Source organism: Coccinella septempunctata, chromosome 6, assembly GCF_907165205.1.
Source record: "Coccinella septempunctata chromosome 6, icCocSept1.1, whole genome shotgun sequence".
Taxonomy (NCBI): Eukaryota; Metazoa; Arthropoda; class Insecta; order Coleoptera; family Coccinellidae; genus Coccinella; species Coccinella septempunctata.
The window spans coordinates 23,247,626-23,266,905 of NC_058194.1; the positions used below are offsets into that span (position 1 = coordinate 23,247,626).

Genomic DNA, 19,280 nt, shown 5'->3' on the forward strand with positions numbered 1-19,280 from the left:
AGTCATCAGCACTTTCCTACCTTCATTCAGCACTTGTAAACCTTTGAACACTGTTGAGTCTCACTTACATAGATGACCAATACCTTGGACGAATTTGTGAAGAAGATAGAACGAAGAACCAACCAAGAATCTGTAGCAGTTCAATACTCCAAAACAACAGCGTATTAAAAAACCAAATTCGTGACTTAATTCTGACTAGATCAAGTGCCTCAGGTAAGGATGTCTATGTATGACTCTGGTGTCAATTCGGTCAATTTCTGGGTCTGATTGAAATTCAATAAACAAAATTTAAGTTAATCAGGACATACTGCCCCTGGAATATATTATATTATTTAACTCTTTCCTCTCTTTATTCTTCATATGATTGAATTTCAATCGATATCCATATGTTTACCCTGTTCACAAAATTCCATTGTTATAAAATTACATTCAATGTATTTTGCGCAGTATCTACTTCTAAACAGTTTATGGGAGATGCATGAGAGTCCCATCTCTTACTTCTGGTAGATAACTACTCCTTAATTAGTTTCATATTCTTGAAATAACAAGAAATTATGGAATATCACCTCATATTCACTTGAATCGAGTGTTATTAGTTCACTAACATGTTCAAAATTCCGTCAACTTGATAAACGCTGGATATCATTCGACAAGAGATAACACAAGTTGACGGAATTTTGAATAGTATTTGTGTAACATAAGTAATGCAATCGAATCTCATATAATACGATTTTCGTATTGATTAAGATTCAGATATGCAGTTGACATTCTCAAAAACTGTAATTGTATAGTTAAATATCTATTTCGAAGATGGAATGAAATATTGCTGTGTCAACTGAACTTCAGGTTATGAACTTATCTAGGATTTTCAACTGATTTATCTTTTTCAAATGAATAATTCGTGAAATATGCATCTATTTTTGAATTCGGAAATTAATCTGCCCAACCCGAACAGTAAAAATTTCATGGATGCCATAATGTAATCCTGCGACGCATTCGTATTGCCTAATGTGCAGTTGAATTTCTCGAGCACGTTCCTGGCAAGAAAACGAAAAAAGTAATGTTCAACAGTTTCTCCCCCCGCATGTTCAGAGGAACCCTCGCCAAGCCTGGCTATGTTTCGGTGGAAGAGATGCTGCGAAACTGCTGCAAAATAGCCCGCTCGGCTCATTTAGAGCCAGGAAACATGACGTATACTCCCATTGTTTCTATCACAATAACGCAGAATTAATAATGCTCCACTCTGGCTTATTTCGCTTTTTATAATTATGTATCTCTGCGATTATCCTTGTGCAGTTTTGTGTACATTTCGAAAGAACGTTCGCAAAGAGCATCTGCTTTACGCTTCATGTAAACGTCCGTAGTCGCTCCTTGTCCTATCTATTCAACGGCAGTATTATATTTGGGAATTCGTTTCTGAAATTATGAGATGAATAGGTTGCAGAGTTGCTGCCAGGAACAGTTTTGGATACATTATGTTCGCTAACAATTTCGGTTTACGCTACTCATTTCTCTTTGAATGGTTCGGTTATAATTGTTAGTGATGCAGCTCGAAAGAATGAAAATCTTTGATTTCAATCCTGAAAAATTATTGCGTGTATGCCAGAATTCATTGTATTTACCAAATGAAAAGATGTGCCCTGAAAAAAAAAGTTTAAATTTATATTAAAAGCAAGGAAACTGACAGCAGGCATTCTCTCAGAGCGAGAAGATGATGAAAAAAAAATTTGGTTAACTGTATTCAAACATCATTCGACTTTCCTTAATTCTGCTAGTCCTTAAATGCTACAGAGCTATGAAGAAAATATCGAAAAATCTTCTTGAGATTTCACAAGTGCTCCAATAATCCCACGAACTCATCAGGCATCGAGAATTCAATGCCTACTTGGAAATAAGGCAAAACATTCGCATATTTCCACCACTAGGCTGTATGGAAATATCGCCTAGGAGCGTATTCAGATTTGAACCAAGAACTGCCTCTGGAAAACGGTCTTTTCAATGCATTGTTCGAAGTGGAGAAGAATCTATGCAAAATAGGGATAAGTTTCGTATTCCAACATCGAACGAATGTCGAATTGCTGAATCTTCCCCCAATAATTCGATGGGGCTTTGGAATTTCATAGCGAGGGTTTTCACGTTTCTAGTTTAGGAGCAAACAGGTTTGAATTCTATCATACTGGAAATTGGAATCAAACATCAAGAACTCGAGAGTTCAAAGTGAAGGTTCCTTCTATTTGAGGTGTTTTACTTACTTTAGCACAGATAAATCAAAGTAGGAAAAGGTGTGAAAAATATTTTGATGATTTCAGTATCAGCTGGCGTAAGTGCATCATTTCAGATGCAGTTTACTCTTCTACTTACTCTCTACTGCCGGCTTGAGGAATTTTTAACTGGCCTCATCTTTTCGGGAATTTTTCGAAGGTCAAATTTGGACACGCGTATCTACCGGAAAAATTATCGTAGGTCCAAATGTGATGCATATTCTGGATGAGCGGCTCTTCTAGTAATAAATCTCGAAATTTCATCGAGCTCGGTACAACCGTTCGGTCTTGACGAATTTTTAAGTGACCTCATCTTTTTCGGGATTTTTCGAAGGACAATTTTCGACGCGAGCATCTCCAAAAAAAAGTATCGTAGATCTAAATGTGATACATACCCGTAAAAAGCAAATCTTCGAGTATTAATTTTCGAAATTTCATTGAGCTCATTGTCGGTTATTGGAGTAGGTAATGTTGGGTTGGGAGCTAAACTTTTTGAAATTCTATAAGGTGTTTGTTGATATTGGATATATTGAAAAATTTCAGTGTCAAAATATTTTATCACTCAACATATTCTCCTCTTAATTGGATACATTTATTACATCGAACCTGCAACTTCTCTAGACCTTTCCAAAAAAAAGTTTCTTCTTGCTCTGCAAACCAGACCTCCACAACTTTTATTACCTCCTCGTTGGAAGGAAATTTACGACCTTTTAAACTTTTTTTCAGTTGAGGAAAGACATCATAGTTGTATGGAGCCAAATCTGGTAAATAAGGCGGGTGTTCTAGTATTTCGAACCCTAAATCACGAATTTTTGTCCTCGCAACATGAGCAGGGGCGTTGTCCTGCACACAAACAAAACACCTTTGGATAGCTTTCCGCGTCTTTTCTCAATAATTTTTTCCCGAAGAGTGATCAGTAATGTCGAATAAGTAGTAATCTCCGTTTATTGTTTTACGCTTATCCAAAAAATCAATCATGGTTACTCCATGGCAATCCCAAAAAACTGAAGCAAAAACTTTTCCAGCAGATTTTTGGGCACGAAACTTCTTAGGTCTTGGAGAACCAGAGTGGCGCCACTCCATCGATTGTTGCTTTGTTTCTGGATCGTAGAAATGAACCCAAGTCTCATCCATAGTAACAATTCGGTTTAAGCAGTCTACATCGTTTTCAAATCGAGCACAGATCGGACGCGATGCTTCTACCCTTGCACGCTTTTGGTCAACATTAAGATATTTGGGGATAGATTTTGCAGCAATTTTTCTCATGTCCAAACTGAAGTGAACTATATGATGAACGCGTTCGTATGAAATATTCAGTGCTTCAGATATCCGTTTCAGCCCAATTCGACGGTCTGATAAAATCATGTCATGAACTGCATCGATATTTTCGGGGACTGACACAGAAACTGGCCTTCCCGATCCGTCATCATCTCTAATGGGAAATTTACCTCTCCTGAAGCTTGAAGACCAATTTTTCACGGTCGTACGCGAAGGACATTGATCACCAAGGGTATTGAGCATCTTCGTAAATCAGCTTACTTCTTAACCCTTCTAAATACAGATACTTGATGATGGCTCCATAATCCAATTTTACGATTTTCACAATTTCGGTGGATATCTTCTGTCTTTTAATTTATTGCTTAACTTAAGTAATAACTTTTTTGACCTCAAACTTCACACTGATACTTCTAAAGAGTTATTGTTCGTTACTATGGTGACGCAATATTTTTTTATGCATGGAACTGGTCTAGGTTAACTAGATATCAATACATCCTCGTATATTCGAAAGAAAATTATCCTGAAACTCAATTATATCTGAAGAGGGAAATAAGATCTTTGTTCAAAGTTAATGTACTTAATTAGTGTAATTAAAGAGTGATCTCTTGACTCATATGTTTTCCCGGTGTCTTACGGTCGCCTACCAGACCCATAATCAAAATTTCGTTGAATCGAAATGACTAATTCATTTCTCAACCCCACCATAATCAGAAAAATGATGGTAAACATGAATCCCATCGCTTTCATTCTCGAGAACAAACAAGATACTCATAATTATTCATGAACAGAAAACTTATTAATATGTATTATAACAACTACGCCTCCACGAATTGAATTATAACAGAGGAGATTCATTTTCTCCAGTCCTCCCAAATATAGATAATCAGTTTGGTCAAATCCGAAACCCCAATATCCCCAAATGCATCGCTATTTATATCCTGGTCCCTTCAATAGTTTCTTTTCCGTCCCTCATTCAGGAACTGAATGAATGCACAGGGATTGGGATGTGGCAAAAAAGGGCCCTAGATGGAGAGTAATCTAGATTCAGCCCATGTGCCCTTGGCCGAAGTAAGTGATATATGCCTCCACATTGTATTCACTGAATGGACAATGAGCCAGATTGTGAGAGAGGAGGATGTCCACGCTGGTTTGTGTTCAGGAGGAACGTGGAGTATCATTGTTATACAGAGAGGATGATCTTGTTTGATAAGCTGGACTACACGGCTTCATTTCATCCCCTAACGGAAGGAGCGAAGGGGATGAATTTTCTGGAGAGCTCTGGATAGTCTGGATTTGAATACGAATTCCTGTACAGTCGTTCAACTATTTTTTTTTGTTCGGTTTGCTGGAATTGATTGAAATTTTCATTCATCTATCATGAAATCAGAATACAGGAATCGATTCAACTTCACTTTATTTGATTCTGTTCATAGTTGCCTCAATGGGATATACAGGGTGATTCATAACTATTGGGACATAGGCTAAGGGCAGATTGTTTGGACCAAAATATGGCGATAGGACCAAAAATACCTCAATAAAATATTGCAGTGGAAAAAGATAGAGGGCGTTAAAGTTAAATTTTTTTTCGTTTTTTGCTAATAATTTCACTGTATATTTTTTCATCCGTTTTTAAGAAAAACACAATTGAACACTTCAGAGCATCGGAAGGGGATTTGAAGTAAAGATTTATTTATTTAATTCATTTATTACGACGATAAAGCATAATTAAAAACAATGTAACATAAAGAGAATAAACTTAAATTAAATGTTCTACGTGGCCTCCTCCGACTTCTATGCCTTTTCTAATTCTTTTAATGAAGGACTTTCGAACTTCGAAGATACTATTATTCTGTCCCCTTATAAAAAACTCAACTTTGATGCCTCCTATCTTTTTCCACAGCAATATTTTATTGAGATATATTTGGTCCTATCGCCATATTTTGTCCTATCGCCCCCAGCCCTTTGTTATGAATCACCCTGTATAATCCCTGGGTTTGAATACACCATCTTAGGAAGGATATTCCTGACTTTAATACGATGTAATTTAGAAAAAGGTATATACTACAGTTGTTTCAAAATTGCGAACTCTTATTCTGTCTTTTTTTGCTTATTCGTTTTCTTATTATTTCTTTTTTTTTGCAGGTAAGGATAAGACGATTTTCGGCCATAACCTAAGGTGGTAGATGGTAAGCTTTCGGAATTCGGACATAAGTGATTTTTTCACAACTGAGGGAATTTTTTTACTAATTCTAAGTTGGACGCTATCTAATGAATATTTAAACGTTTTGCAAAATAAAAGGATTCTACATAATTCCTCGTATAATGCGCCGTTTTCGAGTAATTTGATGTTCAAAAATAAAAAAGTTGGTACTTTGACCGAATGCAACCCTCTCTGAAAGATCCATAGATGTGTTGTGTCACAGATTTGGATAGTAATTCTACAGGTAATTTTGTTTTCCAGGATTGACACAGCTCATTATGAAAATTTGAAATGGCTACATCTTTTTACCAGGGCCATATCGGAAAAAATAGTATAGAAAAAAAGTGTTTCTTTTGACCTCAAGAAACTACTGTTGAAATATTTGTACGAGTCAAATACTCACCTTGCATAGAGATAAAACTGAAAATGAGCAAATTATCTATCCAAAATTACTCTGAAAATTCAACGCAATAAGAATTTTCCCAAATTCAACTTACTTCCCCACCAGAGCAAATAACTCGTTTCGTAGCCTTTGAAAAATATGAATCACAGTTTAATATGAAAAATCACGTTCATTAATCAGATCTCCCCTCTTCGTTCTACCCCAAACCCCTCGAGAGCAATACCTTTAAATGTCGGTGGAGCCCGAGCTATAAGGAGTCCAAACTGCGTGGATTTTTCACGCACATTTTCTCCCGCCTAGGGATCAACCCCATCTTCTCGCATATTTCACTTTCGAGTGCAGTCGCGGTAGGGGCGGTTTTAATTATTTCTTCAGTATTTGTTTCTGATTTAAACTGCTCTGGGTTTCTCTGACACTATAATTTAGGTATGGCTGCAGGGCCATTTGAGGAGGCTCGGCAGTCGTATTCAATACTTGTTCCGGCGTTCTATTTTTGGTTTCTTGTCGACTGCATCCCTCTTCTGCACGCGACATAAGTCAAAATAATGGGAAAGGGATGCAAGGAGCTAATTGAAGAGACACGGGCTGAGGTAAATTGTATAGGCGAGCCATGTGTTCAGTTTCAAGGGACTCTTTCATAGTCAGTATCAGAAGTTTTGTGCCTGAATACTCTGAATAACGAGCGTTCAAAACAAAATTGGTTCTCGAGTGAATGATGGTCTGTGTTCGAACTTGATGCTCATTTTGTACCCCCATTTTCGAGAAAACAATAACACTTTTCACTTTTTTCAAATTTTTACAATAACAGATTGACTGTTTATAATACTGTCAACCTGTTATTGTAAAAATTTGAAACAAATAAACAAATGATGATAATGATGATGACTTTTATAGAACACAATCATTCAAGAACTGATCTTTTTAATATTCAAAAAGTATTCAATTTGTGGATTCAAACTCCAGCTCTCTGTTCATGAATATTCGGGACTATACGAGGATGTATTGATATCTAGTTAGCCTAGACCAGTTCCGTGCATTGAAAAAATATTGCGTTACCATAGTAACGAACAATAACACATTAGAAATGTCAGTGTGAAGTTTGAGGGCAAAAAAGTAAGTCAGAGTTACGCAATAAATTAAAAGAAAGAAGATGTCCATCGAAATTGTGAAAATCGAAAAATTGGAGTATAAAGCCATCATCAAGTACCTGTATTTAAAAGGGTTAAGAGGTGAGCAGATTCACGAAGATATGCTTAATACCCTTGGTGATCAATGTTCTTCGTATGCGACCGTGAAAAATTGTACTGCAAGCTTCAAAAGAGGTAAATTTTCCATTGAAGATGATGACCGATCGGTAAGGCCAGTTTCTGTGTCAGTTCCCGAAAATATCGATGCAGTTCATGACATGATTTTATCAGACCGTCGAGTTGGGCTAAAACGGATATCTGAAGCACTGTATATTTCATACGAACGTGTTCATCATATAGTTCACGTCAATTTCGACATGAGCAAAATTGCTGCAAAATGGATCCCCAAATGTTCGAATGTTGATCAAAAGCGTGCAAGGGTAGAAGCATCGCGTTCGATCTGTGTTCGATTTTAAATCTTCTTAAACCAAATTGTTACTAGGGATTAGACTTGGGTACATTTCTACAATCCAGAAACGAAGCAACAATCGATGAAATTGCGACACTGTGGTTCTCCAAGACCTAAGAATTTTCGTGTCCAAAAATCTGCTGGAAAAGTTCTTTCTTCCGTTTTTCAGGATTGTCATGAAGTAATCATGATTGATTTTTTGAATAAGGGTAGAACAATAACCGGAGATTACTATTCGATATTACTGACCACTCTACGGGAAAAAAATGAAGAGAAAAGACGCGGAAAGCTATCCAAAGTTGTTTTGTTTTTGCAGGAAAACCCCTCTGCACACAAATCTCATGTTGCCATGCAAAAAATTCGTGATTTAGGGTTTGTATTACTAAAACGCCCCCCTTATTCACCAGATTTTGCTCCATCCGACTATCATTTCTTCCCTCAACTGAAAAAAAGTTTAAAAAGTCGTAAATTTTCTTCCAACGAGGAGGTAATAAAAGCTGTGGAGGTCTGGTTTGCAGAGCAAGAAGAAACATTTTTTTTTAAAGGTCCAGAGACGTTGCAGGTTCACTGTAATGAATGTATCCTATTAACGAGGACAATATGTTGAGTAATAGAATATTTTGACATTGAAATTTTTTTTGGTTCTATAGTAAGCTAAGAATTTTTCATTATATCCTCGTATGCTCACAGTTCACTTCTCTAAAAGCAAATTTTCAAAGTTGAATTCTCATTTCAATGTTTTGGAAACTCGTTATTCTCAAACATAATCATTTATTATAATAATGTTTTTTGTACCTTCTCGAAAAATGCGATTTCAATATGTGTTTACAGTCGTATATAGAATATGGTTCAATATGAAGGGATTATTATCGGTATTAAGTCATCTAGGGATATATTTTGACCATTAATCCAGTTCTGGAGAATCCCTCTCTCTAGAGAACTCCAATTCACGATACCTCTGATTGTAAAATCGGCAACATGCAAGTTGTATCCTAGATAACATTTCTACAAATGCTCGTTAGTAACGTAGGTAACGAAGGATAAATCTATCTTCTCACCGAAAGAGGATTAACAACTTGCAAATGGACCACAACCGAGCTACTGTTGATTCAACAAGTTAGTTGGATGGCCCAACAGGCTTTCGGTTGGTCGATTATGAAAATTAATTCCAACGTTAGGGTAAAGGATTGGAAACACACACCTGAGACTATTCCCATTACTTGTTTTTCTCTCAGGATGAGTTCAAAACATCCCTCATCGAAAGAAAATTTAATTTTTTCCATCCTATGGGTTTCCTCTTTCATTTGAAATTTACGAGCAGTGTTTTTTATCTGAGAACAGTGTTATAAAAATTCAAATACACATACGATTATGGGACCCTTCATTCTACCTACCTGAGAAATAGTCATTTAATGATCTTCATCAGATGAGCTACCTGAATAGTTTTGATTATAAGTTGATTATAGGGTAGTTCTTGACTACCTGAAAAAGCGCGAGACCTTTCACGTTATTCATATTTTCTTCATTATATAGTTGGTCATCAGAGAAATGAAGAAAATGAAGAAAAATCTTAGAGAGGCAGATTTTCAATCTTTTATATCAACATCAAGAAGAATGGGGAGGGTAAACTCTATTATAATATAATTTCTATCTAGCAACACGAATTAGAATTACTTTTTCGTAATCCCAAAACTGACCCCATATATTATGAACTTCAATTAAAACTAATTTGTTTCATTTATAATCCTACATATTCCTAATTGTATCACCCTTTCTATAAATGATGATTAATGAATTTTCGTGACTTTATTAGACCGAAAACTACGCAATTATATGGGATGAATATAAACTATTATTATACTTTTCTTTGAGAGAAAGCTTTATTACAAGAAACACTATATATGTGATTTAGAATTCTGGAACTTGTTTTTTTTTCGTATTGAAGTATAAAACTCTATAATATTCTCGTTTAGCTCAGAACAAATAAGAGTTGGATGTCGGTTTTGTCATAATATCTGGGCTATAGGGAAATATTTTCTTTGAACGATAAGACTTCATGTCCAAGTTACATCCTTCAAAAAGGTGCAATATTTTGAAGCGTCACATGTATTTTGCTAGTTCATATAACATTGCAGCACCTCAAGGTCCGGTCATCCTTCGATTTCATTTCATTTCTCATGTACCATTCGCTATTTCAAAATGACAATATATTTTTCTCCTGACATGGCAATTTATCTGATGAAGATATCGAATTTTTCATCTCGTTGAGAGTCTTCAAATATTTGTTCATCTTCATTCCACGCACGAAGCTAACTCGTGGCTTAATATACTGGATTTCTCTCTAATCTCGTAAAAGCTTTTACATTCCATTTATTATTTCCAGACTAATACGTGCATTACCAACAAAACACACACTTGCACCCTATCCCTAACAGGGTGACCATCAAATTAAATTCTCTTCCCGTTTGTTTGGTTGTATAATAAAAATACATTTTTCCGTTTTTCCCCTTTCCGTTCAGATGGAACAGAGGGTGCTGCTGGTCCATTAAGTGGACTTCATTTTTCGAAACGCGAAACAGCTTTTTATCTTCATATAATCTCAATTTGCGGTGAATTTTTAGGGATGATCTAAGGGATAGTTGAAGCTTTTTTTTACCAGAAAAACGATTAATTTTGTTTTCAGATATGCCCTACTTTTCGTTTGGCTTCCTTATTTCCATCCTTTCGTTTTCATCTATTGAGATTATGTTTTAAATTTATCCATTTTGTTTCTTTATTTCCAATAATTTTCGTATAATAATTCGATGAAGATGAATGAAGCAACAACCAACGATATAATATTATTCAATTCACAAACTCGAGTCTTATGGGAATTGTATCTTATTATTGTCAGAACAACAAAACCAATAGCTTGAATTTTTTGAAATGAAAATCTTTCTCATTATTTTAATTTCAATTCTTTCAGAATTCCTTGAACTTTTTTTTTCCAAAACCGTGAAAATCTTCGAAATTTGCAAAATGCAAAATATCATCTGATTTTATCTCGACTCTGAGCCAGAGTCTGTAAAAAATTTTTAGGTTTTCGGAATCCTTATGTTTCAAAATGAAAAGTGTGGGTTTATCTGGTAATTATATAGGGTGTCTGTAAACAAATGCGAAGGACTTGGTTAGATGATTCCTCGAAGAAAACAAGCAGGGGCAGTTCCTATAATTTTTTTTCGAAATCGACTTCCCTTCCAAGATACAGCCTTTGGAAGATGATGACGAGTTGACAATTTCTAATTTTTTTTACGGGTTCTAAAAAACACTGAGTCATAAAACTATACATAATATGAATCACTAAGTAGACGTTACTCACACTGTGAAAATGGGGTTGAAAATTACAACCCCTGATGATTTTCCTTCAAAAATTGTTTTCGTGGCATAGATTTTCGAAAAATAATGTTCTTTTATGGTTTTTCATTCGATGTTTGGGAAAAAAAAGCTCATGCAATAAATTTCGATACAGTCGATACTTTTCTCAGAATAAATAAAAACTCACAAGCAGTTCTGATCACTTATAAGATGAAATGGAATGAAGAGTGATCAGAACTGCTTGTGAGTTTTTATTTATTCCGAGAAAAGTATCGACTGTATCGAAATTTATTGCATGAGCTTTTTTTTCCCAAACATCGAATGAAAAACCATAAAAGAACATTATTTTTCGAAAATCTATGCCACGAAAACAAATTTTTGAAGGAAAATCATAAGCGTTTGTTATTTTCAACCCCTAGTTATGAAGTTAGGAGATCTAAAAAAATTGTGTGAGTAACATCTACTTAGTGCTTCATGTTATGTATAGTTTTATGACTCAGTGTTTCTTAGAACCTTCAAAAAAAAAATTAAAAACTGTCAACTCGTCATCCCCTTCCAAAGTCTGTATCTTGAAAGGGAGGTCGATTTCGAAAAAAATTTATAGGAACCACCCCTGCTTATTTTCATCGAGGAATCATCTAACTAAGTCCTTCGCATTTGTTTACAGGCACCCTATACAGTGTTTCCACGTCTCTTATTCAAAAAATTATAATTAAAAAAAAACTGAAACTGTGATTTTTAGGTTTGCATAAACATGAAAGAAATGCTGCTGTAACTTTATTCAGTTCGGTTTAGTTATCCTTCTTGGCAAATTACCTGTTTTGGTATGTAACTTTTCAATTTTTCTCATCATATTCATCTTCGAAAATCCAAACCTATAACTTTAGCATAGCTAATGTAATATGCTCTCATCACTTGGCAGAATTATTGCATCGTATCTTATTTATTCCCATTCATTTTCGAATGGAATATCGGTCATACAACTTTCAATAGCATCTCCGAGGAGCCGAAGACGTGGAGAGGCCGCAAATTCTGAACGCTGCTTTATTTGTAGAGAGCTCGGTTACAGTCGGCGGCAGTCAGTGACAACATTCCAACGGTGCCAGTCGCCCGCAGTCGAAGTGCAGAGAACCTGATCAGAGCGAGAAGGAACGAACTGTCAGTACCGTGCGAGTACCCGTTGAATCCGATACCCAAGAAACCTTTCTATATCGAATCAAGCGGAAACATCTGCCCACCGAAGGGTTGCTCTGCATTTCGAGGCCAGTTACCACCGGGTACTACCACAATATCAGTGATTTAGTGGTACCACCACTAGTACCCGCGATAGGTGTTTCCTTTTGGTGCCGAGTGAGTGTATGTTGTTCTGTCATTCGATTTAGCATGTGTTGGTGTGTTAACTGCGCCTGATACTCATCATGGGAAGACTGGGAAAGTCCCCAACAGGTAGTACCGACATACGAGTGAATTACAGGAAGTTGGTGGACGAGTACAGCAAGAGTTGTGAGAATTTGAGGAATATCATGCCATCCATACCGGACTACCTGTCGTATTGCTGTCGTCGCTGCGGTCATACGCAGAAGCTACAGGTACAGTCGTTTTCTTCGACCTTTATAGATAGAATTTGTGTGAGCGTGAAAGCTTGACCTGCATAACATTTCCATACTGGAATGGACTATTTTGTGGCGCAATGCATCTTCCTTCGTAATGCGGCACTTCGATAGAACCATAAATACTCAAGATGTACTGACATAAAGATCATATTTGGCAAGATGCGAATCGTCAATATGCGAAATCTCCATAGGGAAATGGCAAGACTCGCTCATTCTAGACAAGGATTCCTCCAAGGCAGTCGAGACTGTCGGTCTTGATATATATCTTTCATTTCGTCATATTCTCCTTATAACTTGAGTTTTCGTTCATAAACCGAGGCATAAACCATACTCAACTAATTGTCAAAACTTGCGAACAGCCATGAAAAGTCATATTTCATGAAATGTCGATTCACATTTCAACTAACTTTTCATTATGCTTTAAAAACGGAGAAAACGTTCCAAGTTTTGTGATGACCTTGGAATATTTCTTGTAGCTTCTATACAATTAAAAGTTGAACATTGTCGTTCTCAACGATTATACTATTCTTACACAGTTATAGCTATCACTGAACAATTTAACTGTTCTTCATGTACGGTACTCAGATGAGGAAGTGTGGCTTGCAAGTGAGCCATCATGTTGGTGTCTGCTTCGCATACTTTTCTTCGAGCTAAATCATCTTATATTCCTCGGATTCTATCAGCTTCTTCTTATTTTAGATACGTTTATGAAATAATGCGTAAATCATACATAAGCACTAAAATATTCCTTGAAATATAATTTATTATAGTTCATCAGAGTTCAGAATGTGTTGTAAATGCCAAGAACAATGACGTCAAGTTTTATGTATGCCATTTGATTAAATTAACTCCTACTGCACTTTCCTATTCCTTTCGAAGAATTTCGAAAAAATTTGACCGTCCTGTGATTTTCGTCAACAATGTTTTGAAACATGGAAGATTTGAAGAATATCTATAGAAAATCTCCTGAAAATCTTCCTAGAAAATTTATGGAAACTACTGAGGCATTGAATTTGCTTGGAACACCGATTCGTCGACAAAAAATAACTGAACTAGTGTCTGTCAGTCATTGATTGTTGACTGTTTCTTCCTGCTAATTTCAATTTCAACGCAGGGTAAATTGTGTTTCGTGAAATTTTAATATATAAGCTATCCCAACTGTCGGAGCATAATGAGTCTGAAAGTATTTCAAATTAGGCTGTTACCGTCAGACAAACGTGCCGGCATTCATAAAACCCTACGGGTTGACCCTTGGCTAACCTCTCGGCCATCAGTGCTCGGTATTTGCATTGAGTTTCATCCAATCTGTAAACTTTGTTGCATCCCAGTGGTTCACGTTTACCAGAATCCTGAAAATTAAAGACTACAGGTTCTTCTTGGTAAAACTTATAATTTGACTTCAGAGGAAATATTTAAAATATTTTGTCTACGAAATCTGTAATCTGTTCTTACAATCACGGTGCTAGCAGTTTATTTAAAAAGAACTAATTGAAACTTCCATTTTTTAAATCAAATAGGTATTCTATTTAATATTCGAGCAAACACAAAGGAGCTCAATTAAATCTAGTAAGCCATCCTTCTTAGTACCTTACACGAGCTAACACAATTCAAATTATTCATCGACCATCAAATAGCCCAGAGGAGAAGAGCCCTTTCGCAGTTTCATTTACTTCTTTGAAACACCCCAGGTACATATAAATTTTTCGCACTTTATTAGTGCAGTACGTATTAGAGTAGGTACTTTTTTAGTCGAAAATTACAGTAGCATCGTAGTACATACATAAATATTTAAGGATATTCTCTTCTGGTATAAACCGAACTTGAATTTCGAAATAGAATGGAAAAGATATTATGTTCTTAGACGAATTAAAATGGAAATGATGAGAATCAACTTCCTCTCGATTACAGGCTCAGTTTTAATACAAGTTTTTATGGAAATAGGTGTCGATTTACAAGTTACAGACCCTGGAATATTGAGTGACCAAGTGGTGTTCTTTTGTTTCTGTTTGAGAATAATTATTCGACATAAAAACTAGATGAATAAGCGTTAACGTCCTGACGAAGACTGTGAATAATTATGATAGCAGGTATAAAAGCCTTACATCCGCTCATAATCGGTATTTCCAAGATGGTTTCTGATTTTATAAGCTGCTTCTAATGTGAGTTCTAACTGTTTAATGGTGAATTTTTAAGTTATCAAACGGTAGCAGCTATAAAACGTGTTCAAGAGGAAGTTTAATCTGTGGAGTACATAGATTTCCTCTAAGTGAAACGGTTGGTTGATTTTCTAGGTCTAAGAAGATATCTTCCATGTAATGAAGTGAAATGGATGGTTATAACCGAGGTTATAACATTCACATTAGAATAATGCTCAATTTTGGCTTCTGTCAAGCGGTACTTTGCTAGTCTTGGGCTCGGTCTTGGGTTATAAAATCAGCCACTTTTCAAAGTTAGAGGATCATCGAACACTTAGATATTTGGCCATACTATGTCTATTTTGATCTTGTTTCCAAATATTCAACTCATCAACTGAGCTCTTTCAAATTGCAATCTCCAACAAATCAGGAATGCTTCAAGTTCGGCTTCAGGTTAACCCGAGGGTTAACCTGACCTTTAATTGTTGGACAGTTGACGTTCCTGTCAATTTTTCTAAGGAAGGAATCAAATCTCATTCAGCATATTTTCAATATCTTTTCACTAGTTTATTCAAATTGCATGTTTCTATTTTGTTAAATTTTGGCTGTACAACTGAAAAGGTTTTCTGAACAAAATAACAGAATTTTTCGACTCATCAATGATTGTTGGATAATATTTTGCCTTCAACAATAATGGCTATGCATTTGTCATGTGGAATTTGTATTTTGGACTACTTCCAATACCCGAATCTGAAACGGGCACTCGTTTTCAAATAAAAAATCATTCGTTTTCCATCATATGATTCGAAAAATCCCCTTGTATATCCAATATTAATTAACCGGCACATAGAAATTGCCAGTGTAATATTGCTGGTAACATAGCGAACGTTTACGCTGAATGACTAGAGTTAATTAACTCAAGAGCAATTTTATGTTGTCCCGTTTTGAATTTCTAACGCAGTGTTTCAGGACCATAATATCTTCGCTCGCTATGTTGATCACTTCCACTGTTTTCGTAAGCTCAAAACCACATTGTTTCGCAATGTGAATTTTCAATGTTTCTGTTGCAAATTCAGTGGAAAATAACACATTTCCTCATTCTTTTTTTAAGGGTTACACATTGAAAGAATAGATTTTTTCGAGTAGCTTCTACACTGGCGTGTAGAGAAAATAATGACTCTCTTGTCAGTTTTGTGAGAACTCAATGCTTACAAAATTTAATGGTTGAAACTAGTGAACAAATCAGGAGGAATTTTTAACCCATGTGGAGTCAAAACACTTCATAAAGCACCGTGAAAATCCAGCAGAATTTTTTTTTGGATTCTGCCTGCTAGATGTAAGAGTGGATGTGAGCTTATTCACTAAGAAACATTTAAGGTCGATTCATATTATACGTTCCGCTCAGTTCAGGCCGGCGGAAGGATCATTAGCCGTTGACGGAGGTTGCGTTCATATTATCAGTCACGATCGTCTCAGTCACCTTCCGCTTCGTGTGTCGTGAATCTCCGGTTGCATTCGAATCGACCAACACGTGATACATGCAGCCTTTCATTCTGATCAAAACAGTACAAGAAGGACCCTAAAAATTATTGTTAAATATATATATATATATGCCGGTTCAGAACGTCTTCCGACGTTGTCCGACGCCCTGCCTCCATCTTCTTCTATCTTCCCAGTCCAGTTCTTGCAAGTTTCTTGTGCTCATAGCTTTAACGACGCCCTGTTTCCAACTGGTCTTTGGTCTTCCTCTCTTCCTACGTTCTGCGGGCTGCCAGTTCATTACTTGCTTTGGGAGTCTCGTTTCTGACATACGTTGTATGTGGCCGTACCATATCAGCTGTCTTTTCTCGATGTCATCCATTAGGGTTCCTTCAATACCCATCATTTCTTTAACGGTCTCATTTCTGATTCTTTCCCTCCTTGATATCCTGAGCGATCTTCTCATTGCGTCCATTTCAACTGCTTCCAATTTTCTCTTATATTTTTCAGTTAGTCTCCAATTCTCTGACCCATACAATAGACTGCTTTTCACTAAGGTTTCATAAATGTTGAACTTTCTTCTTTTAGTTATATTTTTATTCCATAATATTGTTAAATTATTAGTATTATTATTTTCGTTGTTTCTCTTCTGTGCCTTATCTCATAGGACGTAGGACTTTAACTTTCGCTAAAAACAAAATTGCCGCAATTTCGCCTGAAAGAATTATGTGCTATTGCATTATTGTTAGACGAAGATGAAGAGGAACAAAAAGTCGATAAAAAGATTGGGTGTCTAACCAATATTAAGAGAGGGAAGTTGAAGGTGAATATTGGACATTATAAAAGAAATTGGTCCACATATCATGGCTATTTTAGAATGAATATTTCATCATTTTAGAATGAATCATTTCGATTATATACTGTTAACAATTTCGCAATTTACAAAAAACAGAACTAAGTTCAAAAAAGCTTTCACAACAAAGGAAAACCGGCGATTGACTGAGCTGAACTGAGCGGTTGTTTATTCATATTATACGTTCAGTCCCGTTCAGTCCAACCACGCCCTTCAGACCATCCGCAAAATATTCTCTGGAAGAATACCGTCGGACGGTCGTAAGCGTGCCGATAGGTGCTGAAGGGTCGGAGACGGATAGTATGAATTAGTCCATATAAAACACATTGAAAGATATTTTGACTGAGCTGAACTGAACTGAGACGGACGGATAATATGAACTGACCTTTAGTGGTTCAAACAAGTACCGGTAGATTCGGGTGACCTGGGACAGTGCTGTTACTTCGGACAATTACCCCTTTTGCAGATTCCTTTTTTTCTTACCATTTATTCACGCTTCACATTCGGTGTGGAGTCATCGTGGGAGGGATCGGTTGGTAAGTCTGCTTGACCCACTGGAGCGACGGATTTGCCGCGGGACTGACCACGGAACACAGATAATACCGACTAGATTGTTGGGTTCTATTTTATTTCCCTTTTGAGTTCCTGTTGTGTGGTGGCGGTTTTTTGTTTTTTTTTTTTCCTTCTTGGCTTCGCCCCTCTCCTGTCATCCTGTTTGGCCGTGGCCTACCCTGTCTGTATAAAGTCTTTCTTACCGGCCCAAGAAAGTGAAGTTTGTCCTCCTCAACCATTGTTCCAGTAATTGGCTGAATTTGATCTGAAAGATTGTCGTTTTTTCGGTTCACTTCTGTTCTGTGAGGATGTCCGGGGAGGAAAGAACGATAAGCCAACTCTATGATGAGATATTGAAGAACCGTAACGAAATAAAAAATTTCATTGCTGCATATGAAGCTCGTATGTTGTTAAAGATCGAGGAAGTGAATAATACTGTTGCATCTTTGGAAAAAGAGAATTTTCAACTAAGGGAAGAAGTGGAGTCACTCAAAAGATCATTGAATAAGAATAATATTATAATACACGGCCTTAATACAAGGCGCGATGAGATAACCGCTGAAAGCGTATCCGAAAACATCAGCACTTTGATTGGAGTGAGTTTGAGCCCGGTGGATATTAGTGACGTTTATCCGCTCGGGAGAAAAGAAGGTTGCCCCATAAAGGTGGAGTTCGTATCGAACTCGAAAAAAAAAACTGTGCTCCAAAATTGTAATAAGCTAAGAGGAAAGAACATATCGATCTCACAAGACCTTACCCCGCTTCAGCGGCGACAGCAGAAAATTTTAAGGAAGCATCTCAGCCTTGCTAGACAGGAGGGAAAGTACACAAGTTGTTTCATTAGGGGGAATAAACTGATTGTGGATAAGGCAACTTTTGAGGTCGGAGACTTAGAGAGGAAGGAAAGTCTGGAGGAGGTTCTTTCCAGGAAGCCAGCGAGTGCGCCAGATACTCCTGTTGCGGAGGTGTCTTACGGTGCGGATGTGCTCCCTGTTAAGGAGGCGATTCCTGTTGGCACTCCGAAGCTTCGGGCAGTGGAGGGTGCTGGTTGCTCGAGCAGGGTTGGTGGACGAGTGCAGGATATACCAAGAAGCAAGCCGGTAACTCGATCTCTTAGGCGGTAATTGGCGGGTTGGGTGTCGGATGGTGTGGTGGATGCGCTTGGGGTTTGTGTCATTGTCCTTTTTTGTTGTTGTCCGGTTTCACCGTGGACCCGTACATCCGAGACTTCGCAGCCGATACTGTGGAGACCTTCACATTGCAGGATCATGAGGAATTGAGTGAGATCTTGAAGGTGAATAATGAATTTAATAATTTTAAAATACTCCATAACAACATACGGAGTATAAACAAGAACTTTGACGAATTTAGGATATTCTTGGACAGCGTTGATGTTGATATTGATTGTGTGGTGCTGACGGAGGCATGGATTGTGGATAGCCCTGAACTCTTCAACATCTCAGGCTATAACTTATATTACAGTGAGGGTAAGATAAATCAGAACGATGGTGTTTTTGTTTACATCAAGTCTGGGTACGATCATACCTGCAAAATAG

At 36.8% G+C, this 19,280-nt stretch overlaps 1 protein-coding gene across 2 annotated transcripts in view; it reads left to right on the forward strand.

Moving 5' to 3' along the window:
- The window catches only part of LOC123314849, a 358,596-nt gene that overhangs the window by 252,938 nt on the left and 86,378 nt on the right, over positions 1-19,280 (forward strand). The window contains exon 1 of one of the 2 annotated variants that reach the window (XM_044900235.1): positions 12,166-12,681. The exons of the other annotated variant lie outside the window; for it this stretch is intronic. Coding sequence (XP_044756170.1) covers positions 12,511-12,681 — 171 coding nt within the window. The 5' untranslated portion in view covers positions 12,166-12,510. Of the gene's footprint in view, positions 1-12,165; positions 12,682-19,280 lie in introns of those variants that run through there. 2 annotated transcript variants of the gene reach the window in all.